At 37.3% G+C, this 25,809-nt stretch overlaps 2 protein-coding genes across 3 annotated transcripts in view; both read right to left on the bottom strand.

Annotated features, from left to right (window-relative positions):
- Positions 1–25,809, bottom strand: part of DIP-beta (Dpr-interacting protein beta) — a 74,772-nt gene that overhangs the window by 5,740 nt on the left and 43,223 nt on the right. Inside the window, exons 2-7 of one of the 2 annotated variants that reach the window (XM_032440488.2) lie at positions 18,391–18,767; positions 17,586–17,755; positions 10,031–10,216; positions 6,920–7,112; positions 6,697–6,825; positions 479–598 (exon numbers count right to left, since the gene is read on the bottom strand). In XM_032440488.2, the coding sequence (XP_032296379.1) occupies positions 479–598; positions 6,697–6,825; positions 6,920–7,112; positions 10,031–10,216; positions 17,586–17,755; positions 18,391–18,691 (1,099 nt within the window). In that variant the 5' untranslated portion in view covers positions 18,692–18,767. The remainder of the gene's footprint in view (positions 1–478; positions 599–6,696; positions 6,826–6,919; positions 7,113–10,030; positions 10,217–17,585; positions 17,756–18,390; positions 18,768–25,809) is intronic. The other variant, XM_032440489.2, reaches the window with a different exon arrangement.
- LOC116652259 (collagen alpha-1(XVII) chain-like) lies at positions 2,794–3,557 on the bottom strand. Its single transcript, XM_070209884.1, has one exon. It carries the CDS (start codon positions 3,526–3,528, stop codon positions 2,866–2,868), a length of 663 nt encoding a protein of 220 aa, XP_070065985.1. The 5' UTR covers positions 3,529–3,557; the 3' UTR covers positions 2,794–2,865.

The raw sequence follows: 25,809 nt of genomic DNA, 5'->3' as shown, positions 1-25,809 counted from the left end.
ACAACTATTACCGATATATAGTACTTGCTACAATAAAATGATTTATCGATGCAATGAATACACTAGTCGCAACAGTTACGAAAAAGAATAAGTGAGAAAACATACAGAAACATTTTATAGGAACTACTATCGATAGGCGTTTGATATAAATTGCAAAAATTAATCGATTTATCGATGCAATAAAAATACAAGTTTTAGCCAGGCGAATTAATATATCGATACGAAATGTGTTATATATCGATATTTTATATTTTATATATCACAATGTATCGATAATATATCGATAAAGTAGACATATATTTTGCCATGCAGAAAAATTGGCAATTTTCTACAGATCTGTCAACCTTGTCTTCAAACCATTTTACATGAGCACAGGGTATGCTACGTGCCGAGTTTTTAACACAAAAAAGGTGAAAATACAATGAGAATACAAAAAAAAATCGCCAATAAACCAATAAGGCAAAGCCAGGAGACTTACCATTCTCGCGCTGCCAGTAATTGATGGCCTTTGGTGATGCCTCCACGTTGCAAATTAATGTGACATCCGTTAGAACCGGAGCGCCAACCAATTGATTTGGCACTTGCACCAGCGGATGAACTGTGGACAGAGAGAGAGAGAGAGAGAGAGAGTATTAGAGAGGGTTAGATAGAGAGAGAGGGAGAGAGGGAAAGTGGTTGAACAAGTTGGTCAACATAATCATCTAGCTGCCAACTGGATGCAACAGATAACCAAGTCCTGCCCTCCGCCCGTCGTGGCGGGCAATTAGCTTGCGAGCCAGCGCATTGGTTCAAAAGCGATTTTGATGCTGTGATAAACCCTGTGAAATGCCGTTATTTTGTTAATGGCAGCAACGGCAACTGATACGATTTTAATTGAAAATGAATTATTTTGCTGTTAGTAGCGCCCCTCCCCCTCCCCACGCAGTATCTCTTTGGCTGTACCCATTGCATTTAGCTTGAGCGAGCATATTAGTTACGCAGCTTACAGTGAAGGCAATGGGAATATTATTAGGCATATTGTGTCATGTTTAGCATATGTAAAGAGTCTGCTAAAATTCATTTATTTAAAATTGAAAACCTTCTGTTAGCAAACTGCTATTAACATGCTGTTAAGTTATCTCAAACAAATCAAATTGAATGAAACACTCTGTTAGCATTCTGTTTCGTAAGCTGCCTTTTCGTTACGTACTGTATGCGTTCTGTTAGCACACTGTTAGCATGCTGTTATGTTGCCTCAATCAAATCAAATTAAATTAAATTGTACACTTGTTTAACATACTGTTATCACTCTGTTAGCATTCTGTTCCATCCATGTTAGGGCTTGGTTAACCTGTTTTTTCGATAACATACTGTAAGCATTCTCTGAACATGCTGTTAGCTACTGTTAAAACACACTGTTAGCATTCTGTTACGTAAGCCTAGGTAGCGTATTTGCGCATTCGTTCAGCTGCTGTTGCTGCTGCTGTTGCATGACTTGCATTTTTTTGGCGATTTGCTTGCTTTTGTGTTCGCTTTTGTGTCAGCTTGAGGTTTTTTTTTGAATTCTTTTTTTTTCTCTTTTCTTTTTCTGTTGTTTTTGGGTCTGTCTTGAGCTTTGCCACTGACCATCATTGTTTTTGGCTTTTCAACTTTGGTTTCTCATGTTTTTGTGTTTCCTTTATTTATTTATTTGTATTTTTTTTCTTATTCTCTTTGCACCTCCCACCGCGTTCCAACTGTCAGCTCCCGCTGGCTCCTGGCATTGTTTGCGTTCAACCGTTCATTATTGGTCAATTTATTGGATTTGTGCATGCCTTTCATGTTTGTGTGTGTGTGTGTGTGCGTGTGTGTGTCCATGTGTGTGTGTGTGTGTGTGTGTGTGTTTGTGTGTGGTTCTCCAAATAATGTAGCATATGTCATGGTGCTGTTAGCGTCGCATGTGCTGTAATCTCTGCTCCAATCTCTTAGCTTCTCTTTCGCTGTTGTTGTGGGTCTTCTTCTTCTACTTGTGTTTTGTTTTTGTTTTTGTTGCATTGCCTACCACTTATTGAAAATGCAATTTGTTCTAATAAAGTTTTGCAGCTGTTACAGGAGCAGCCGCAGCAACAGCAGCAGCAGCAGCTGAAATTACAAAGCGCCACACGCGGCGTATGTGTAATTTTCATACCCTAAGCCCATTTAATATGGGTAAACGGGTATACCAGTTGTGTGCAAGTGTATGTAAAAGGCAGTTGGGGGCTTCTCTGACTGATTGACTGACTGACTAATTGACTTACTGACTAGCTGAGTGACTGACTGATTGACTGATTGACTGACTATATGATCTGACTGATTCATTGATGATCATAAGAGCTAAAAAGCTGTCACGGAGCTTTGGGAAATTCTATCCGGGTTGTGGAAAATTGGCGAGAAATAGTTGCATGAAAACATTTTTTATAACGGCCGACCTCAAGCTCATTTTAAAAGATTTCTGTTCAAATTCATTTCGAGAGGTGTTTCACATATATCGCATAATCCGCGCCTCTTGGAATGTGGAAGTTCCACCCGCAACTGTGGAAAATTGGGGAGAAGTTAGCAACTTTTTGCTTTGGCTTCAAAATCATTTTCAAAAATGATTGTAACAAATGTATTTGATACGTTTTTCGCAAATTCGAACCCTTTTACATGGAAAGTGTGGCTCAAAGATTTAATAAACGAAATATTAAACAGGGTATCTCTCCGTGCAGTTTTATCGATTTGATGTACACGGTCAACGCATTTGACTATATGCTTTATGGGGTCGGTTTTTAGATAGCGAAAATAAAACCAAGAAGGTTTTTACATAAGAATTTTTATGCGTTTATTCAAATACATTTTCAAAAGTGCCAAAGATGAGAAAGAAGCAGCTTAACCGGTGGTTGGGCTCGCGGTGCTGCTTTCGGTGGTGCTGTCAGCTGCGGTACTGGCGATTGTGGTGCTGGCCTCCGTGGTGCTCGCCTCCGTGGTGCTGGCCAGGGTGGTGCTGGCGACTGTGGTGCTTGCCTCGGTGGTGCTGGCCACAGTGGTGCTGGCGACTGTGGTGCTTGCCTCGGTTGTGCTGGCGACTGTAGTGCTCGCCTCCGTGGTGCTGGCCAGAGTGGTGCTAGCCACAGTGGTGCTATCAGTGCCAGTGGATGTGCTGCTCTCGGTGGTGGTGGTACGCTTGTGTCCGCCATGCCCGCCGTGTCCACCATGTCCGCCTGGACCGCCTGGACCGCGACCAGGAGGACCTCCAGGTCCGCCTGGACCGCCTGGACCGCCTGGACCGCGACCAGGAGGACCTCCAGGTCCGCCTGGACCGCCTGGACCGCGACCAGGAGGACCTCCAGGTCCGCCTGGACCGCCTGGACCGCGACCAGGAGGACCTCCAGGACCACCTGGACCGCGACCACCGGGACCACCCGGGCCACGAGCGCCACCGGGACCGCCGCGACCACCAGGACCACCTGGACCGCCGCGTCCACCGCCTGGGCCCTGTGCAGCTGCCACGGCCACTACGGCGAACAATGTGACAAGGATGTAGGTGCGCATACTCTCTGACTCGCAGTTGGGAACTGACTTGGGTTTAGCCCAGTTCTTTGGGGTTTTATAGTCAAATGCTTTGGGGTCTAATGCCTAGGCTCTACGTCATGTGCTGTATGCTTAGCTGTATGCTTTCTGCTCTTCAATGGCAAAAACAATTGCGTCATCAACCCTCTATCTCTCTTATCCCCCCGCTTTCTTAATCTCTCTCCCTCTCACTCACATACTCGTCTGTGTTTACCCAAGCGACCTGTACAGATCGCGTCCGAGTTGAGTCCAATAACACAGCTGTTCGTCTATTTGATCTTCGTGTTTATTTGCTCTAACGGCGACTTGACATGCGATCAGGTGAAAAACCAAAACAGAGAAAACTTAAGAAAAAGATGAATAAACTAGGAAGTAATTGTACGAAACTTATTTTTTATATAATATTTTGATTATTATTCTATATAGAAATTGAAATAAGCCGGGGAGCATAAACAAATTAATATTAAATAGATAGAAATCATATAAAATTATTATTACGATCCCAAAAAGCCTAAGAAACTACCATATTTGCAATTATAATGATAATGAAATAATAATGGAGCTATTATTACGATCGCCTTAAGAGACCACCATATTTTGCAATGATAATGATAATGATAATGACAATGACAATGACAATGACAATGACAATGACAATGACAATGACAATGACAATGACAATGACAATGACAATGACAATGACAATGACAATGACAATGACAATGACAATGACAATGACAATGACAATGACAATGACAATGACAATGACAATGACAATGACAATGACAATGACAATGACAATGACAATGACAATGACAATGACAATGACAATGACAATGACAATGACAATACAATGACAATGACAATGACAATGACAATGACAATGACAATGACAATGACAATGACAATGACAATGACAATGACAATGACAATGACAATGACAATGACAATGACAATGACAATGACAATGACAATGACGATGACAATGACAATGACAATGACAATGACAAGTCCATTTCCCAAATAAGTACATTTTCTAAATTTAAGTAAATATTTTGACCCAAAACCCATTTTCTTAATTTATTTTGACCTTCAATTTTCTCACTCGGGCAACATTTTCCTTTACTTTACGTCCGGGAAAGAAGAAAAAAAAGGATAGCTTTTAAAGTGTCTCTGGGTAAATGCAAAGTGTAGTTTTAATGAATGCTCTCACCTCCACTTTCTTTTTTATTTCTCTTTTGCTGTCTCGCCTTGTGCTCATCCCCTGCTGACAGCCTGTCAGCCTTTTATTTGTACTGGAGAAATTTAAAAGCCAAGGATCCACTTAATTTTCTGATTAAAATCAATCAAGCAAAGCGCTTAAGAAATCAAGCGGTAAATGCGCCAAGGACAGGCCCCAGAGGGGGCTGCCGGGCGGCCAAAGGGGTGGCTGTTGCTGTCAGGTTAAGACAACAAGACGTGAGCAGAAGAAGAAGAAGAAGAAAAAAACGAAAACAACGTCAAAGAGCAAAAGAAATCAGGGAACGGGGTTTTCTGTGCAGCGAGGGCGAAGTTGTGGTAAAAGAGATGCTTGCACTGCGCCAGAGGAGAGTGGTGTGTGGTAAGCGTAGGGCGGGGGGTGGGGGGATGGGTCGGTATGCGAGCATATGGAGTTTTTAAATTGAAATTGAGACGCACTCGCAAAAGCCAAAAGCAATAAAGAAGCAAGCGTGGGTGCAGGGCGGGGGGCGCGGGCTGCGGGGCGACGAATGACTGATAGACAGACAGAAGAGGACACGAAAATGAAATGAAATCAAACAAAAAAAAAAGAAAGAAGATAAGAAAAAATGAAATGAAAAAGAAAAAGAAAAAAAGCAAATGAGAAAGAAAAAAAAAAATAACGGAAAAAAAATGGAAATTAATTTTTGCGGCGGCGGCGACAGACGCTTTGCCAGAGCCGCGTTGCCAGGGGGGTGGTGGCAAGAGGTGGGAAGGGGCACGTTTGAGTAGGGCATAGAGTGTGTCACACACACACACACACACTCGCACAGCAGCTGCCGCCCATTGAGGTGCGAACATTTTGGCCGTGTCAATATAATTTGCAGATAGAATCTTTTGCCTGGGAGACAGGCACACGCCCACGCCCCCCTTACTCTACCCTACCTCTACCCACATACACATATATACATACATACATATGTACATATATTCAATTTTACCTGTCCCAACACCCACACGCTATTTCTGCCTCTTTAACTTTTTGTTTGCTGTTGTTGCCCCTTTGCAGAAAAATTTCATTAAGTTTAATGCGCTGCAGCAGCCGCTGGTACGCACAGTGGGTAGGGGGGAGGGGGGCTGTATGCTCTGCCCCATTCACAATTTCCCTGGTCACATGATACACGGGCGAAAAGCTGCTCAACTTTTACAACAGAAACGTGACGTTTGCGCCAAGTGCCGCCCGTCTAGACGCCCCTCCCCCGTTCCCCAACCTTTTTCCCCCTCTGCCACTCGCTGCCACTCCTGCAGCTAGCCGCTGTCCTAATGCATTTGGCGCGTTTGGCGCCTCGAAAGGCGGCGGAAATCGAAACGGAAACACTTGCAGTTCGCGTTATTGCGTTATGCTGCGGTTGCCGCCGCCTAAAGTAGGGTGTAGCTAGGCTGGGGTAGGGTGTCGTAGCTGGTGCAAAAGACTTGCACGCACATCCGAGACATTATGAATATTATTGTAGCGCCTGGCGTTTGGGGTTATAAATCAAAGCATTTGTTAGCAGCCAGCCAAAAAGTCATTTATCAATAGCAGCAGAAGACTGTACACTGACCGACTGGCAGATGCCCTCTAAAAATTCTCAAAATTCTAATTTGAAATCGATATTTATCGATAGCATAAGCTATCGATAAATATATGGTGTCAGATAATGCAACTTCGATCAAAATCCTTTGTTCATACTAAATTTTTTCTCTTGTAATATTTAAGATTTAAGATAAAATCGATATTTATCGATATATACAAATCGATATTCATTGATATTTATCGACGTAGACTATCAATAGAAGAAATAAACTCCTGTTGCATAGGTTGCAGGAGTATATGTATGTATATATTTAAAATTTCTGGGACAGTGTATATAATAGTTCGGCTAGCTTGGACAAGTTTGTTTGGCATATACTCACAGTGCACCTGTAGCTTCATGCGTTTGCTGACAGTGGGGGGCACCCCGTTGGAGGCGATGCACATGTAGGCGCCCATTTCCGATCGCGTGACTTTCGACAGCGTCAGCATTTCACCCTCCACCAAGATGGCTGTGTTTGCGTGAAAATGGAACAGAAAATTTCCAGAGTTTGACATGCGGTCACACAGTTTGATATTGTAGCGCGGCCACACTGTTCGACTCACCTTTGGTTTTCTGATGCACGCCATTCCGTGCTATTATCTCGCGCCCGTCCTCGCGCCGCCAGGTGATCTTCGGCTTGGGATGGCCGCGGGCGCGACAAACCAGCTTCGCGGAGCCGCCCTCGGGCACCATCATATCGCCGGAGGTCTCCTCGTTTATTATGTCCGGCGGTATAACAACCTCCAGTGTGGCTGTCTTTAACAATAGAATGAACATAAATTGGTATTTTAGTATTTTTGCATTTTTCAATGACGTTTTTTTTTATGGATAATTCCATTTTGATCTCTCTACATGTAGCAATAAATCTTATTTTATTACTTCTTAAAAAAAAAAATAAACTTTATTGACATATATATGCATATGTATAAGTAAGTAACTTCTTTTTTATTGCAGTTTCAGCAAATTTGTTCTACTGTGCGAATTACATGTTATATCCCTCTCACTCTCGCTCATTAACATATGCAAGGCCAAGCTTAATCGACTTTTGCTGCATGATCTTTGTCGTAGGCAAAAAAACAAAAACAGAAGAGAAATAGCAAAGCAGATGACAAAATGTAAGAGCGGCAGCTTGCATCACGCTTGTACTTAAGAGATTTGGTAAGTTAATATTGTTCCTCTCTGTCTCTCTCTCCCCATATTCGTGCTAGAGCGTAGCATTGGCGGCGGGCGCGCGCTTAGATTTTTGTAATTGCTCGAGAGCGAGCAGCTTCGGTTGTTTTCCTTAAACTGCGTTTCTTTCGATAAGTGTTTCGCGGGCTAAAAGTATTTCGTGTGTGCAAATTTGTGTGTGCTAATACATGTTTTTTTTTTTTGTGTTTAACATAATTATTAAGGCAGTTAAATATTGCGCGCATCTTAAGATTTCAATGATCACGCTGCTGTGTTCTGTGACGTCATAAAGCTGGGTATGTACATACATATGTAGATTTCATAAGCATAAACCAAATTGGAATTTAGCTATGGTGTGTGTGTGTGTGTATGTGTGTGTGTGTATTGCGCACGTAGCAATTGGATATTATCTGACTTGTATTCATTTTGCAAGAGTTAGTTGCCAAAAACTCGCATAGAACATAAAATATTTTGCCTTTCTTCTTTTTCCTATGCTGCCTTCGGCTCAAGAGCAGCGCGACAGATAACTGTAACATCTCATTTATATATGTATATATGTATGTATACTGCTCCGCACTCGTACATACGCATACATATACATACATATATGTATGTAGATATGTGCATGATTTGCTGCTGCAATCAGCACTTAGACTAACTGTTAAATTCGTATGTATGTGTGACGTTTAGCGTATTTGCCTGTGTCATTTGCCTTTTATTGTAAATTATTTTTGGCACTGTTGTTGTTGTTGCGGCTGCTTCTGCTGTTGACAGTTACGTCATAAAATCAAGTCAACTTCCCGAAAAAGTGCCAAGCGTGCAGAGAGCGAGCGAATAGAAGAGAACAGAGACGTGGGAAAAAAGAAAGCAAACGAATCCTCGAAAAAGGCTTAAAAAAAAAGGCAGTCGCGCGAGCTGCCTGTGTCGAGATTTCGGCTGACTGCGTGCGGCCCGTGTTTGCATTTTATTTGTCTCATATTTGCCTTTCACTCAATTCGCTTGGTTAGCTTGATTTTATTACCAGCCGCCGTCGCTGCCGCCGCCATGGGACGCTGTGCGGCGAAATGAAACGTGACGTAACGGAACGAAATGAAATTGAAAGAGCGCAAGCATGCTGCACATATCCAGGCGCATTCAGTGGACGGTCTGGCAACGCGATGCACACACACACACACACACACAGACGCACACATTGTTTGTTATTTATTTGTATCATTTAAGCGTTTCATTGTTTAAATAGCGCGTTTTAAATGCCAGCAAACTGCCTTTACCCGTACCTCTTGCACGCACGCACACGCACACGCACGCACACACACGCACAGCAATCAAGCGCCAGTGCTGCCAAATGCCGTCAGAAGCATGTGACAAGTGCAGGCCCAAAGTAATTCCATTTCATTTCATTTCATTTCGTCTTTTTGCTTACCCATCGAATATGAGCGGCAAGGGGTATATTGTTTTTATGCATATGTAACACCTTTCGTATATATTTTATCTCTCTTAACTTCCGGAATATTCATTATTTCGATAAAATCGATCGAGTTTGAAGCATATCTCGATGGTTTTCAGAGCTAGACACATCGAATTTGAATTGGAACTTTGATTGAAAGCTAAAGTAAATATACTTCTTAGTCGGGCACACTCCACATCTTGTTTTGAGCTTAATTTTTGCTTTTTTTCTCGTGTTAAAAGTTTCTTTTGCATATTCTGGGCACATTTCCAAGCGTTCAAAGCAATTTGATAGCATTGAGGCGGACAGCAAGGGTTTCTATTTCACAATTTAAATAAAACTTCGTTATGCGCCTGGCAAGTGCATAGTTTAATAATGGGATTTCACAGAAATTTGTAAATGTATTTACTCCAAGCAGCCGAATGTTTGCTTTGAATCGTGTGCATTCACCCACACTAAAAATACACATATTTATATTTTCATATTTCAAATGAGTTGACAGCTCTGGCGAACAATTTGCAAATTGCAGTTATCGAGTTATTGACACCAAAATCCATTTACTTGGCTCAACCTTAGCTCAAGGATTTCATTTTTCGTCCACAATAGTTAGTTTTGTAAAAAGGGCAAATTTATCGATAGGCCAACTATTGTCAGCTAAAACAACAATTTATGGTGGGGCTGAGCAAATATTTGATTCGATTTTGTTTTTGTTTTTGTTTTGGCTCATTTAGCTATTAACTGCGCAATTATGTCTCTCACTGCTTAAACGTTATCGATAGCATCGATATATATCGCTTAAAGCACATGCGTTTAAATCGGTGTTTTTGTTATCGATAACAGCAGCCGTTTGGCATATGGGCATAATATGAGTTATTTAGTTAAAGGAAAGATCAAGTATAATAGTGTGGCTAGCCGATCTACTTAACGTACATGGTTCGTTTTTCGATTGTTATCGATAACAGATAACAGAAAACATTCAGATCGGTTCAATACGCGCACTGTTATCGATAACCGGGAAATGATTATATTGTGGTAATGAATATTTTAGCATACTTACTTGCATTTTCATGGGATCTGTGTTGACCTGGCACATGTATTTGCCGGCATCCTCCATCTTAACGCCGCGTATGTTCAGTGTCCAGGTGTTGTAATCGTTGTGCGTCACCGATAATCGATCATTGTTCGTTATCACGTGCTCGTGTATGGCCAGAATTGCTTTTGCATCGGCCTTAATCCAAGCGACCTGATGTCGTTGGCGTTGCATTTCGTTGTTGTTTCATTTCCATTTCCATCGTTTCATTTCATTTCATTCGCATATTCCATTTTCCATCAATTTAATTGGAGATGTTGTTTTAGTTGTTTGTTAATATGAATTGATTTCATTGTTTCAGTTCACATTGTTGCATTTTTGTGTTAGTTATGGTTGGGTCAACGCATATAATGTTCATGTGTTGCATTGTGTTTCATTTCCGTTGTGTCAGACGTTGCGTTTTATTCATATCGTTTTGATTAACAGTTGTTTTGTGCAGATGATGTTCCATTTCCAAATGTTCCATTAGAGCATTTACAATTTTCATTGTTGTTGTTAACAGTTGTTATTTACAGTAAATGTTTATTCGTTTCAATTCCGCCGTAGCAGTTACGGCGTTTCATTACCGTCGTTTCATTTGACAGTTTGCAGATTGCAGATTAATGATGCAATTTTTTAACGATTGCAAATGATGTTGGTACATTTGTGCGGCAATTATTATTGGGTTGTGGATTGTTGTGGTATGTCATTAGGGAGTCATTATCAGGGTGTCATCATCATTATCATCAACATCATCATCATCATCATGATGCCATATAGTTAATGCCAAGCCATTCCCATTTGCCGCATTGTCATTGTCAAACGTGAAAACGTTAAATTGGAAGCGAGTTGTTTGTTGTTATTGTTTGTTGTTGTTGTTGTTGCAGTTATTGGTCAACGGGCAGCATCATCAACGTCGCATTCACCAATTTCCGTTTAGTTAGTTTGTTTTTTTTTTTTTTTGTGTTTTCGATAGTTCGTTGAAATCGATTTGCGGATATATTAGAATTTAGTTGAAAGTTTCGTTGCGGTGGCATCAGTTGGATGGGGAATAAGTGGGAGGGGGGGATTTGTTTTTTGTGTCAACGATACAAAAGTTGTCGTTTGGTGTCGGTGTCGTTGACAATGGCGAAAAAGTTGCCAGTTGCCAGTTGCCAGAGACACAAAACCCAAACCCGAAACCAAACCCAAGAACCAAAATCCGGTTGCAGGCGGCAGCGTTTGGTGTTGTCGTCAGATGTCAGCGCAATTTGACGCCATTTTCATTGTTGTTGTTCATTGTTCATTGTTGTTGTTGTTGTTCATTGTTGTTGTTCATTGTTGTTGTTCGTTGATGCCGCAAGTTTTTGCAAGTTGTTCGTTTTTGGCCAAGGATATGAAATTGGTTTACGGATATTTCAAGTGCAATTAGTGGAATTGGGTTTTGCGGTTGGCCATTGTATTAGATTGTTGTGTGCGTGGGTGTGTGTGTGTGTGTGTGTGTGTGTGTTTCGAAGAAGAAGAGATAACATACAAAAATTAGTTAACATTTGTGGCCGCATTTTCATTGCTTAGATCAGATATTTCTTTGTTTTTTTCTTTTTAAATAATGTTCTTTAGCAAACGAAACTGAAGAAAATCCATCGAAAGTATAATTTATATATATATATATATTTTTTTGATATGTATATGGAAGGGCGGGGTGGCGGGGGATAGTGAGGATTTTTGGGTGCAGTTGCTAGAGGCGAGGCTAAGGCATGCAAACGACAACTAACACGAGCATACACAAACACACACACACCGTTAAATAAAAAGAAAATCATAGTAATAAAAAAAAAAAGACCGACTAGAAGCTGCCCTGTACTGTAATCTTGCTACTAAAAATTCTATAAAAAAGAAACATCTCTTCATCATAATTAAATAAAAATTTATATATATATTCTTTCTCTTACCTATTTCATATATTAAACATAAATATATGTATATAATTCCCTCTCTTCTGAATGCTACATACATTAAATATATATATATATATATATCTTCTCTCCTGCCTTTTACATGCATTTAACATATACATGTATGTATATACCCTTTCTTCTGACTGTTACATATCTGTGCACAATTGCAATGCATCCCATTTCATGCATATTCAATGGGAATACCAGCGCAAATACAAAAAAACTGTTGCCTACCTTGAGGGGCGCGCCACATTTTAACAGTCGCTGGACAGTTTTCATTATCGTAATGCCTAATAACAGCAACTGGCTCTGTTTACTCCACACACACATACACACGCATACTCAGTCGAACAGAACAAGAATGCTCTCTCTTAATCCCAGAGAGTCTGAGAGACTGGGTGTCCGTGTGTGTGTGTATGTGTGCTAATCTCACAGTGCGCTCGTCTGACTATCTCTTTGAGTTTAGTTAAAAGCTTTAAGCTGCTGCTGCAGCCGTAACGGCTTCTAGCCTCTGCCGGCGCGTAATGCTTGGCATCAAAAATATCACAAAGTCAAAAGCCTCATATGCAAACATTGCGCGTATAACAGAGATGGCAAATTTAACGCTTTGTTTACATTTCTCTTATAATTAAAGTTTCTCTCTCTCTCCATTTTTTTTTTGCGCACAGTGGTTGCAAGTTGTTGGTAACTGCGAATATTGCCTATTGCGTACTGATTATTGTTTTTCCACTTTTTTTTTCACAAAGAATATTTGTTGTAAGCGGAAATCATCTAGCTATTATCATGTACATATATCTCTCATTAATGCTTTCATATCTTTGAAAAGAAAATATGTGATATTGTGCAACATTCTGCGTGTTGCGTGCATTTAAAAATTAAGGTATATCTATAGCTATCTGGAATTATACATACACGACCCTATCGTATTTTTGTCGCTTTCTTATCTCCAACAAAAAAAAAAGGTTTCTTTTGCAACACTGAAAGAATAGTATTGCAAATCGTGCTGCCGGACAGTAGACTTTCAGATCTTTTGAATCTCTGCCTAACAATAACTTTCCAAAAGAAATACTTTCATGTTATTTGCCAGAATCAGGTTTTAATAGGTTTAACAATCCTGATTATATAATAGAGCTAATCTTACCCCTTAACTGATTTAATTGTCAACAAAATATGTTAAAAACAAACATCAAGTTAAAAAAACATTTTTTCAGTTATTCTTTTTAAATATTTATAGAAAACAAATTTCTACAACATTTTTCAAAATTTCTTATTTAAATCTTAAATCTTACAATTAAATAAGAGAAAATATGTGTACTGAAAAGTTAAGACAAATTCAGCTGAAAGCCATACGGAATAAGGTAATAAAGGCCAAAATTGTATTTAAATAATATCGGATACGCCAGAACTTTAAGTCGACTTTAAGACCCATCTGCATGTGATTTGCACGGAAAAATCTCTGTCATGGGTTGATTTTTGATGACAACTGCCGGAGCTGCCGGAGCTGCTCGAGCTAACAGGCAAACAAAGTGAATGCAAATGCAGCTGCGACTATGCTGACAACTGCCACGCCTCCGCCCACTGTTTGGGCCGTGTCAATAGTGATGTTGGAAAACTGCTATAAACCCATAAATAGCGATTCAGGAAAGGACAGGGAATTGTGTGGGACATGGGAACGGCTGTCTGTTTGCCGGACTGTCACTTTATTTATTTACTCAATAAAGCAAATTTATTGAGTAACGGTGCGGGGGCATGAAGAGCATGAAGTTGCCACCCAGTCGAAAACAAGGGATTTCGATATGCCGATGCCGATTGTGAATGTGACTAAAAAGAATACCAAAACAAAAAAAAAAAAAAAGAGAAAAAATGCAGAAAAAATAAATTGTTCTGTGCAAATGCAAATACAGCGGCGAGCAAATGTCATAAAGTCAGGATACAAAAGCACTAAATACAGGACTACGGCGCTAAAAGGACTAAAGGACATTACAGGACTACACATACATAGAGGACTCTACACATACATAGAGGACAACACGAGCAATCACATACAGTCAGACATACATACAGACAGACACGTATGTATATTTATGAAAATGGTGCAAAGTTTGTTTCGGTTTCAACTCGGTGCGCTTGAATTTATTTTTATTCAAATTTCTGTTGCCAAAAAAAAAAAACAATGTGAAATGAAAAGAGATACATATATATTAAAAAAAAATTTAACAAAAAAAAAATGAAATGTAATGGAGATTAAATTAAGATAAAAATAAATGAAACGCGGCTGAAAACAATGCGACAATTATGCGATTTTGTTTGTCGTACTCGTTGTTCCCGGCACTCGCTGCCTTTGTTGTACTCGCTGCTCGTTTTACTCGCTGCCTTTGTTTAACTCGCTGCGTGTTGTTGAAGTCGTTGTTTAACAATCGCGAAGCCAACCTTTCGCTGGGCATGAGATACATCTCATCTTCAACTCTGCATTCATTTCCTCTCATATTTAACAATCCGATATGCGCAGCTGTCAACTTGTTTAAAGGCTTTCGTATACAAAAAGCATGCTTAACAAATTGTCAGCTTAAGACTAGGCTTCCGTTATTTTTTTATTATTTTGAGCTAAACTTTACGCTTAACTGAAAATAACATGTTAACTAAATGTCATTTATGTTGCATTATTTGAACTTTGTTTCTTACAACTTAAAGCTTGAAAAAGTATTTAAGAAGGCTCCAGCAAAATAAAGCTGGAATGCCTTCAAACTAGTATTTTTAGCCGTATTTTCTTTTCAATCAATGGAAGTTAGTGCTGCCAATTTATCTGCAGAAAATTGTCTAGCCTGTGAGTTGGGCTTAAGTTAAACTTTAGCCAAGGATTTTTGCATACCTGGCATCAACAGCCTGCTAATAGGTGCCTAAAGTTCGTATTAAATCAAGCTTAAAAAGTTTCGTTTTTTAAACAAAACTTTATTCAATCTGCTTAAATTAAATCAATTTTGTGTCGCATTTTTTGCCTGACTTTTCATGTGTTAGCTGCTGCCAACTTGTTGATAAATTTTTATTGAATTTGATATTTAATGCAGGTGAATTTTAATAAATTTACCAGACGCACAAAAAAAAAAAAAAAAGAAAAACATTTATATAAAATGCATTTTATTTGCATTTTCTTTTGATGCTTTTAAATTTTCTTTTAGTCAATGTTGGCTTAGGGCATTTCATATTCGTTTTAAATTTCAGTTGGTTCGAGTTTTGTTTTTGTTTTCTTCATTTTTTTTCTTGTGAGCTCCAAGCGAATGCAATTTATTTTATTATGTTGATAATATTTTATTTATTTATTTATTGTTTAAATAAAATGAAATTGAGTATCGATTCCCATCTCCCACACGTTCTCTCTCTCTCTCTCTCTCTCTCTCTCTCTTTCTGTCTCTCTAATTGTTGTGTTGTTTTTGTTTGATTGAAGCATCACAGGATTTATATGAAATGGCATTTTTATTTATGATGCCATTTCGTTGATTAACACTCTTTGACGTGCCTTGCACAATGCAAAAACACACACACGACTACGTCCAGGCACACACTCAGACACACACACACACCCTGATTCAGATATTGTTGGCAATGTGCAAACAAAATGCATTGCATTGTGTGAAACGCATAAAACAAGAATGAAGCACAGTAAAAACAAAATGAAAATAAAACTCGGACTGCATCAAATTTTATTTACATTTAAAGGCGATTTAATAGAATCCCTTAAACTATTCGCTCTGGGCGCATTCACAGTTTTTGTTCAAGGCTAAAACAAAATAATATTTACATGAATTTTGACTCCGTGCTCTTTGACTGGCAAAGGGCAGTATTGTTAATTACACACCTCACACGATTTCCAACACAAGATATTTGCTTGTTTCTTGGGAACTTTTAAAGATTCAAATTTCAAACATGGCATTGATTTGTGTCCAACTACTTCTATTAACTATTGCAAAATAAGAAGAGCGCGTTCTCCATTTTTTCCTATCCTAAATTTGTTAAGGTTAAAGCGATTTGTTCAATATATTTTTACTATCGATATCGATACCGATAGATAATAAAAATATCATATTACAAGGATAATTCTTAGATTTCTTTTCAATGTAAATTAGATATCGATATTAATAGTAATTGTCCTACAGCAGGAAGTCTACCAACCAGCTAGCTTCGTAGTACTTAATTTATTGCAATATTTTTATATAGATAAAGCCTCGATTTAATAAATACAAATTGTGATCGATGTCAGTAAGAAATTGTCGTTCAATAGAATGTGATGTGTCCATCTAGCTTCATTTAATGTATTTCTTGTAATATTTCAAGAATAAATGTATATTTTGTTCTGGATATAAATTTGTTATCGATATCGATACCGATAGAATTAGCCCTGTGCCTAAAACTAGTTAAGCGCACGAAGTCCTTTAATAGGATGTCATATGCCCATCTAGCCTCAGATTGTTGTACTTATTAATTTCAATAATAAGTATTTCAAGAAAAAATTAATATTTTAATTTTCAATATAAATTTGTTATCGATACCGATAGAAACAGGAAGTAATGTTTCCATCTAGCTTCGGTTCGTTGAATTTAATTTATTGTAATTTTTTTGGCACTATTGTCTCATAATCTTGTTGATTCACGGATTACAAGGATAAAAGGATAAATAGTATATTTTTTTTTAAATAAACGTAATTGTAATCGCCGCGTGTTCTTCTTATTTTTGCGCAGCGTTTTGTGTTATTTTTTCCTTTATTTAACTTGTTTGCATTGTTGTTCTGCGGCTTCTTTATTTAGTATAATTTTTTACGTAATTTTGTTTATTTTAATGTCTGCATTTTTTTGTTTTTGTTTTAAATTAATTTTCATGCAATTGTTTATTGCTCTTAACAACAATTGCGAACACTCCTCTTGGCGCAGTCCTCGTGTACTTTATTAAATATGCGTAAATATATAGATATATACAGCTGGCTATCTCTTTCTCCCGATGTATTGCTTTCTCTTTCGCCGCTGGCGTTTTGCGTGTTATAAATTAAAGGCGAGGTCTAATAATAATACGATGATAAAAAGAATATAAGGCTATGCATATGTACAGATACTTTTTTATTGTTTTTGTATATTCCATTGAACCAATTGGTATTGATGGTATTTTCTGGTATTTACTTTCTCTTTTGTATATAGATATTTTTTGTTGGTATTATTAGTCGAAATTATTGTAGGATTCTTTTTTTTTTTTTTTTTTTTTGGTTTGTTTGTAGTGCATTTGGTGCTTGAAATATGCAGAGTGCTATTAATATATATTTATATATATATATATTTTTATTTTTATAATATATAGTATGATATATTTACTTAAATATAATATATATATATAGTAGGTAGGTGCGCTTTACATAATAATCGTGATTGTTGTGCAGTATTATTTTTTTTATGTAGCATATTATTTATTATCGGATTCAAAATGAATATACTGAAAAATACTGTGCACTTTCAACTGTGAAACTGGTGCGAATCGTGAACGAAAACGAGAAATAAAACGATAAACGATAGACGTTTTTTTTTGGTAATAAATTGAAACGCTGCGTTTTCAAAACCGATACATACCTTGGCTGGAACTGACGCACCGTCACCACTCACCCGATGACCGCCCAAATTGTTGACCACACAGGTAAATGTCGCGTCCCGGCCCTGGGCAACGGTCACATTTTCCAATGGGATCACAAAGTCCGGCTCGAAGGCGCCCACTGAGGAGATTTTGTTTGAAACGGAAATATCTTCATTTCAATGGTTAATTGCCATGAAGAGAAAAACATTGATTGAACAGTTAACGAATTTTTGGATTAAATATATATCTGTATATATCTTTTCATATCGGCAGTCTAAACAAAAAAATGTACAGTGAAATGTCTGTTATCGAAACAAAAATCAAACCAATATCGATTAATATGGCAGATTATAAAAAAACCAAGCAGACGATATCGATTTTCATTGTCTTTGTATATTGTTATCGATAGTGCAGCGCAATCAATATATTTAAAGCAAGAACAATGCAAAGCGTCTTGTTATCGGTCGATAAATATCGACAAATATTGATAAAAATTAAATGAATGCAATTATTGACATGATATATAAACTATAGTTACAGCTAGTTCGATTAACGTTATGTGACAATTTTCGATAGCCCGATAACAATAATAAATTTCGATAATTGATTATTTATCAAGCTAAACATTCTGCGCAATGCATACAATTATTGATAAATCATTTAATAGAGTAAATGTTAAATATATATTAACGATAGTTACAGCTAGTTCGATAATCGTTATGTGTCAGCTATCGATAGCTCGATAACAACAACAATTATCGATGACTGGTTATTTATCAAAAACTTACTGCACTTTTCACTTACCAATGCAATTGCAAATCAATAGCAACAGCAACAGCTGCAATCGTCCGCCTCCATTGGCCACGCCCACGCCCGTGTCCGCAAATCGGAAATGCGCCAGCTTCTGTCTGAATATGGATTGATTGGTCTGCCTCTGGCTAATGGTCTCTAATTGTCGCTGTCGCTCTACCCGTCGTCCCACTCTCGGCATCCAACTGATGATATTCTGGAACTTGAAGTTCTCGCTGCGATACAGTTTGCTCCGATTGCGAATGCTGTTGGCGCTTTGGTCGCCGTTTTGTTGGGCCATCATCATCATCATCATAAGCCTGTTTTAGTTCCCATTAGCATTGCTTTACGCGGTTGATGATGACTTGTCGCTCGACTCTCCTCACTGGCCGCTGTGAATTGGTTAAGTGAAAATTGAGTTATGCAAATGTTACCAGTTGCGAGTTCTTGTTTACAAATTTTGCGATTCATCCAGCTGCCTATCGGTAGCGTTTTTCAACGAAATGCAACTCTTTAGATCTTAAATTTTTGATTAATTTAAAAATGATTGAGACTAAAAGACTTTGCTCTTTCTCTGTGTTTTGGGTGTAGTTCTACAGCTCTTCAAACAGTCTATAATATTTTTGATCTTTGTAGGACTGAAGGATCGCTCTTTTTATCGATATATGTATCGAAATATTCCCATATGTAACAATATATATCGATATACTCTTAAAGTGCATTTGGGTAATTAACTCTACCAAATGAATACCGTTTAATTGTAAATGTGAGCGAGTAAATGTACACATTGCTTGTATTTGCCTTAAGCTGCTCTCGTATCGAGTCGATAAATTTATATTGAATATTTGCATTCATTCATTATTATCGAATAGGTATTTGCTTTGGGAACTATCCCAGTTATTCAACTGATTCAGTATGCAACTGAGTACCTGATATTTGCAAATGCATTCATTTGCCTTTTATTGGGCCAGCCAGCCTGTTTGAGCTAATGCGACAAATTCGAGCACATCAGGTCTCCGTTTTTTACTGTTTGCATTGAGCTGTCAAATTTGCTGTCGGCTAAAAAATAAAGTGAATGCCAGCCAAGCTGAAAAGGAGTATTGGCAAACAAATAAACCAAATATTGCATATTGTGGCAAAGTATCTGTATCTTGTAGATGGTTTATCTATTGACAAAGCGTCTCTCTCTCTCTCTCTCTCTCTTTCTCTCTCTGAGTGTGTGTGCCTCGCCTTTGTTTGGCGACAACAACATTTTTATTGCCAGCAGAGGACGCGGTCGCGCATTCATCTTGGGAATGGCTGCGAGTCGGGGTCTGCGTCTGACTATGGGCTGCCTGCACGTGCCGCTATTTACATTTGCACGTAATAAATTCGCAAGGACGAGCAGGACGAGCAGGATCTGGGGCGATTGGCAACAGGAAGTGTGCTAGGAAGTGCATTTGCCCGGCTGTCCTTTGGCTGCGACAATGCCAATGCCGGCTACGTGTTGCACGCTGCCCCCTCTCCCCACCTCCCTCCTTCTTCCATCTACACACACACACACACGCACACATATTTACATTTAACAAAATTTAATGAGCTCACAAAGCGAGCGCTGCCAACTTGGCCAAATATTTGCGTCCGTGTGCAAGCTCTGCAAGTGCCAGATCGAAGTTTGTGCCACATTAGACTACGCGTGTGTGTGTGTGTGTGTGTGTGTGTGTGTGTGTGTGTAAAGGACGAGGGACACACGCGTGCTAGCCATTTTATTAGATACGTGTCCTATCTATCGCAGCCATTCGAAAAGCTAACCAACCAACTCGCAGCACTCCCCAACCCATAATCATTTACAGCACGACGTGTCCTTTGTGTGCACTTGAATATTGGTTCAAATCCAACGTATTTTCGTCTCGATCTACACATCTATTTTTTTAGGCACATGCTTGCTTTATTCTCAGTCCATTGACAATGGGCTAAAAGGGTATGAGGGGTTTGCTTTTATAAACTATATGTACTTTAAATATAATATGAAGCAAATATTATAAAAGTTAATAAAAATATCGATAAAAATCGATTTTATTACCTGCTTTTCTTAGACAAAACTTCAAAATTTGACGAGCTTGATATGCATGTATTTGGTTTTGTGAATGAGCTTCTATTATTCTATTCTATTTCATTCGGGTTTCCTCCTCTGTTAATAGCTGAATATCGATAAGTAGTCGATATACATTATTCTATAATATATCGTATGTTAAATACCGTAATTATGCTTATCTTAATTGATTAATTATTGCACATGCTAATGCCTTTTTAGAAGGAAGCAACTTCTGCTTTCTCATGCCCTGAAAAGTTCACAACAGATCGGACTCTAAGCACCGAAGTTATTCAAGAAAGAATTGCCTTAAGTCTGAGGCGAAGGCAAGTAAAAGCACAGTTCAAAATTGTAGTTGTTGCTGGTCTCAGGGTATCTGCTTGTCGATTACACCCGCTTACAGCACTCATAGTTGCTTTTTTTTTGTGTCATAATTCTGTCCTGGTTTGCTTTTTGGCACTGGCACAGCTTTTTCAATACATTAACATTACGAAACGGATTACGCAAGACTCGACTACTTTGTCGAGTGGTTGTCTATGCGGGCAATACATAATTTGCTTTCAGCAAAGGGTCAGCTCTTACGAGCTCAAAATGGTATAAAATTCCAAAATCGGACATTATTTGACGGAGATACTCCGAAAAATCATCAAAAAAGTAGACTTTATAAGAACCAATTGCTTTTTGGTCAACAACTTTTTTTAACCCATCGATATTTAATTTGTTTGAATGCAAATTGATATAAGGGTTCCGTACGATTTCAAAAAGGCATAACATTTAAAAATCCGACAATATTTATCCGAGATATCCAAAAAAAAGTATGAAAAAAATTATGATTTTCAAACCAACCCCGATTTTGAGAAAAAACGTGATGTAACCCCTTGATTTTTGGTCGATTTGGGTCAAATTTTGGATTTTCAATTTTTTGATGCCAATCGATAATCCTGATCCTTACGAGCTTAGAATGGTATAAAATTCCAAAATCGGACATTATTTGGCGGAGATAATCCGAAAAATCATCAAAAAAGTAGACTTTACAAGAACAAATTGCTTTTTGGTCGACAACTTTTTCTTATCCATCGATATTTAATTTCTTTGAATGCAAATTGATATAAGGGCTCCGTAAGAGTTCAAAAAGGCATAACATTTAAAAATCCGACAATATTTATCCGAGATATCAAAAAAAAAGTATGAAAAAGGTTATGATTTTCGAACCGACCCCGATTTTGAGAAAAAACGTGATTTTTTTTGATTGATTTTTGGTCAATTTGGGTCAAATTTTGGATTTTCAATTTTTTGATGCCAATCGATAGTTCTGATCCTTACGAGCTTAGAATGGTATAAAATTCCAAAATCGGACATTATTTGGCGGAGATACTCCGAAAAATCATCAAAAAAGTAGACTTAACAAGAACCAATTACTTTTTGGTCGACAACTTTTTCTTATCCATCGATATTTAATTTCTTTGAATGCAAATTGATATAAGGGCTCCGTACGATTTCAAAAAGGCATAACATTTAAAAATCCGACAATATTTATCCGAGATATCCAAAAAAAAGTATGAAAAAAATTATGATTTTCAAACCAACCCCCATTTTGAGAAAAAACGTGATGTAACCCCTTGATTTTTGGTCGATTTGGGTCAAATTTTGGATTTTCAATTTTTTGATGCCAATCGATAGTACTGATCCATACAAGCTTAGAATGGTATAAAATTCCAAAATCGGACATTATTTGGCGGAGATAATCCGAAAAATCATCAAAAAAGTAGACTTTACAAGAACAAATTGCTTTTTGGTCGACAACTTTTTCTTATCCATCGATATTTAATTTTTTTTGAATGCAAATTGATATAAGGGCTCCGTAAGAGTTCAAAAAGGCATAACATTTAAAAATCCGACAATATTTATCCGAGATATCAAAAAAAAAGTATGAAAAAGGTTATGATTTTCGAACCGACCCCGATTTTGAGAAAAAACGTGATATAACCCATTGATTTTTGGTCAATTTGGGTCAAATTTTGGATTTTCAATTTTTTGATGCCAATCGATAGTTCTGATCCTTACGAGCTTAGAATGGTATAAAATTTCAAAATCGGACATTATTTGGCGGAGATACTCCGAAAAATCATCAAAAAAGTAGACTTTACAAGAACCAATTACTTTTTGGTCGACAACTTTTTCTTATCCATCGATATTTAATTTCTTTGAATGCAAATTGATATAAGGGCTCCGTACGATTTTAAAAAGGCATAACATTTAAAAATCCGACAATTTTTATCCGAGATATCCAAAAAAAAAGTATGAAAAAAATTATGATTTTCAAACCAACCCCGATTTTGAGAAAAAACGTGATATAACCCCTTGATTTCTGGTCGATTTGGGTCAAATTTTGGATTTTCAATTTTTTGATGCCAATCGATAGTTCTGATCCTTACGAGCTTAGAATGGTATAAAATTCCAAAATCGGACATTATTTGGCGGAGATACTCCGAAAAATCATCAAAAAAGTAGACTTTACAAGAACAAATTGCTTTTTGGTCGACAACTTTTTCTTATCCATCGATATTTAATTTCTTTGAATGCAAATTGATATAAGGGCTCCGTACGATTTTAAAAAGGCATAACATTTAAAAATCCGACAATTTTTATCCGAGATATCCAAAAAAAAAGTATGAAAAAGGTTATGATTTTCGAACCGACCCCGATTTTGAGAAAAAACGTGATGTAACCCCTTGATTTTTGGTCAATTTGGGTCAAATTTTGGATTTTCAATTTTTTGATGCCAATCGATAGTTCTGATCCTTACGAGCTTAGAATGGTATAAAATTCCAAAATCGGACATTATTTGGCGGAGATACTCCGAAAAATCATCAAAAAAGTAGACTTTACAAGAACCAATTGCTTTTTGGTCGACAACTTTTTCTTATCCATCGATATTTATTTTCTTTGAATGCAAATTGATATAAGGGCTCCGTACGAGTTCAAAAAGGCATAACATTTAAAAATCCGACAATATTTATCCGAGATATCCAAAAACAAGTATGAAAAAAATTATGATTTTCGAACCAACCCCGGTTTTGAGAAAAAACGTGATTTTTGGTCGATTTGGGTGAAATTTTGGATTTTCAATTTTTTGATGCCAATCGATAGTTCTGATCTTTACGAGCTTAGAATGGTATAAAATTCCAAAATCTGACATTATTTGGCGGAGATACTCCGAAAAATCATCAAAAAAGTAGACTTTACAAGAACCAATTGCTTTTTGGTCAACAACTTTTTTTTACCCACCGATATTTAATTTGTTTGAATGCAAATTGATATGAGGGTTCCGTACGAGTTCAAAAAGGTATAACATTTCAAAATCCGACAATATTTATCCGAGATATCCAAAAAAAAGTATGAAAAAAATTATGATTTTCGAACCAACCCCGGTTTTGAGAAAAAACGTGATGTAACCCCTTGATTTTTGGTCAATTTGGGTTAAATTTTGGATTTTCAATTTTTTGATGCCAATCGATAGTTCTGATCCTTACGAGCTTAGAATGGTATAAAATTCCAAAATCGGACATTATTTGACGGAGATACTCCGAAAAATCATCAAAAAAGTAGACTACAAGAACCAATTGCTTTATGTCGACAACTTTTTCTTATCCATCGATATTTAATTTCTTTGAATGCAATTACTTTTTGGTCGACAACTTTTTCTTATCCATCGATATTTAATTTCTTTGAATGCAAATTGATATAAGGGCTCCGTACGATTTTAGAAAGGCATAACATTTAAAAATCCGACAATATTTATCCGAGATATCCAAAAAAAAGTATGAAAAAAATTATGATTTTCAAACCAACCCCCATTTTGAGAAAAAACGTGATGTAACCCCTTGATTTTTGGTCGATTTGGGTCAAATTTTGGATTTTCAATTTTTTGATGCCAATCGATAGTACTGATCCATACGAGCTTAGAATGGTATAAAATTCCAAAATCGGACATTATTTGGCGGAGATAATCCGAAAAATCATCAAAAAAGTAGACTTTACAAGAACCAATTGCTTTTTGGTCGACAACTTTTTCTTATCCATCGATATTTAATTTCTTTGAATGCAAATTGATATAAGGGCTCCGTAAGAGTTCAAAAAGGCATAACATTTAAAAATCCGACAATATTTTTCCGAGATATCAAAAAAAAAGTATGAAAAAGGTTATGATTTTCGAACCGACCCCGATTTTGAGAAAAAACGTGATGTAACCCCTTGATTTTTTGTCAATTTGGGTCAAATTTTGGATTTTAAATTTTTTGATGCCAATCGATAGTTCTGATCCTTACGAGCTTAGAATGGTATAAAATTCCAAAATCGGACATTATTTGGCGGAGATACTCCGAAAAATCATCAAAAAAGTAGACTTTACAAGAACAAATTGCTTTTTGGTCGACAACTTTTTCTTATCCATCGATATTTAATTTTTTTTGAATGCAAATTGATATAAGGGCTCCGTAAGAGTTCAAAAAGGCATAACATTTAAAAATCCGACAATATTTATCCGAGATATCCAAAAACAAGTATGAAAAAAATTATGATTTTCGAACCGACCCCGATTTTGAGAAAAAACGTGATGTAACCCCTTGATTTTTGGTCAATTTGGGTCAAATTTTGGATTTTCAATTTTTTGATGCCAATCGATAGTTCTGATCCTTACGAGCTTAGAATGGTATAAAATTCCAAAATCGGACATTATTTGACGGAGATACTCCGAAAAATCATCAAAAAAGTAGACTACAAGAACCAATTGCTTTATGTCGACAACTTTTTCTTATCCATCGATATTTAATTTCTTTGAATGCAAATTGATATAAGGGCTCCGTACGATTTTAAAAAGGCATAACATTTAAAAATCCGACAATTTTTATCCGAGATATCCAAAAAAAAAGTATGAAAAAGGTTATGATTTTCGAACCGACCCCGATTTTGAGAAAAAACGTGATGTAACCCCTTGATTTTTGGTCAATTTGGGTCAAATTTTGGATTTTCAATTTTTTGATGCCAATCGATAGTTCTGATCCTTACGAGCTTAGAATGGTATAAAATTCCAAAATCGGACATTATTTGGCGGAGATACTCCGAAAAATCATCAAAAAAGTAGACTTTACAAGAACCAATTGCTTTTTGGTCGACAACTTTTTCTTATCCATCGATATTTATTTTCTTTGAATGCAAATTGATATAAGGGCTCCGTACGAGTTCAAAAAGGCATAACATTTAAAAATCCGACAATATTTATCCGAGATATCCAAAAACAAGTATGAAAAAAATTATGATTTTCGAACCAACCCCGGTTTTGAGAAAAAACGTGATTTTTGGTC

The sequence above is a fragment of the Drosophila virilis genome, chromosome X (genome assembly GCF_030788295.1).
Source record: "Drosophila virilis strain 15010-1051.87 chromosome X, Dvir_AGI_RSII-ME, whole genome shotgun sequence".
NCBI classification, from domain to species: domain Eukaryota; kingdom Metazoa; phylum Arthropoda; class Insecta; order Diptera; family Drosophilidae; genus Drosophila; species Drosophila virilis.
Note: the sequence above shows the minus strand (reverse complement) of the source record. Positions and strands in the feature narration are given on the sequence as shown.

Coding starts and splice junctions, on each gene's coding strand:
- LOC116652259 (XM_070209884.1), bottom strand. CDS start 3,528: ATGCGCACCTACATCCTTGTCACATTGTTCGCCGTAGTGGCCGTGGCA.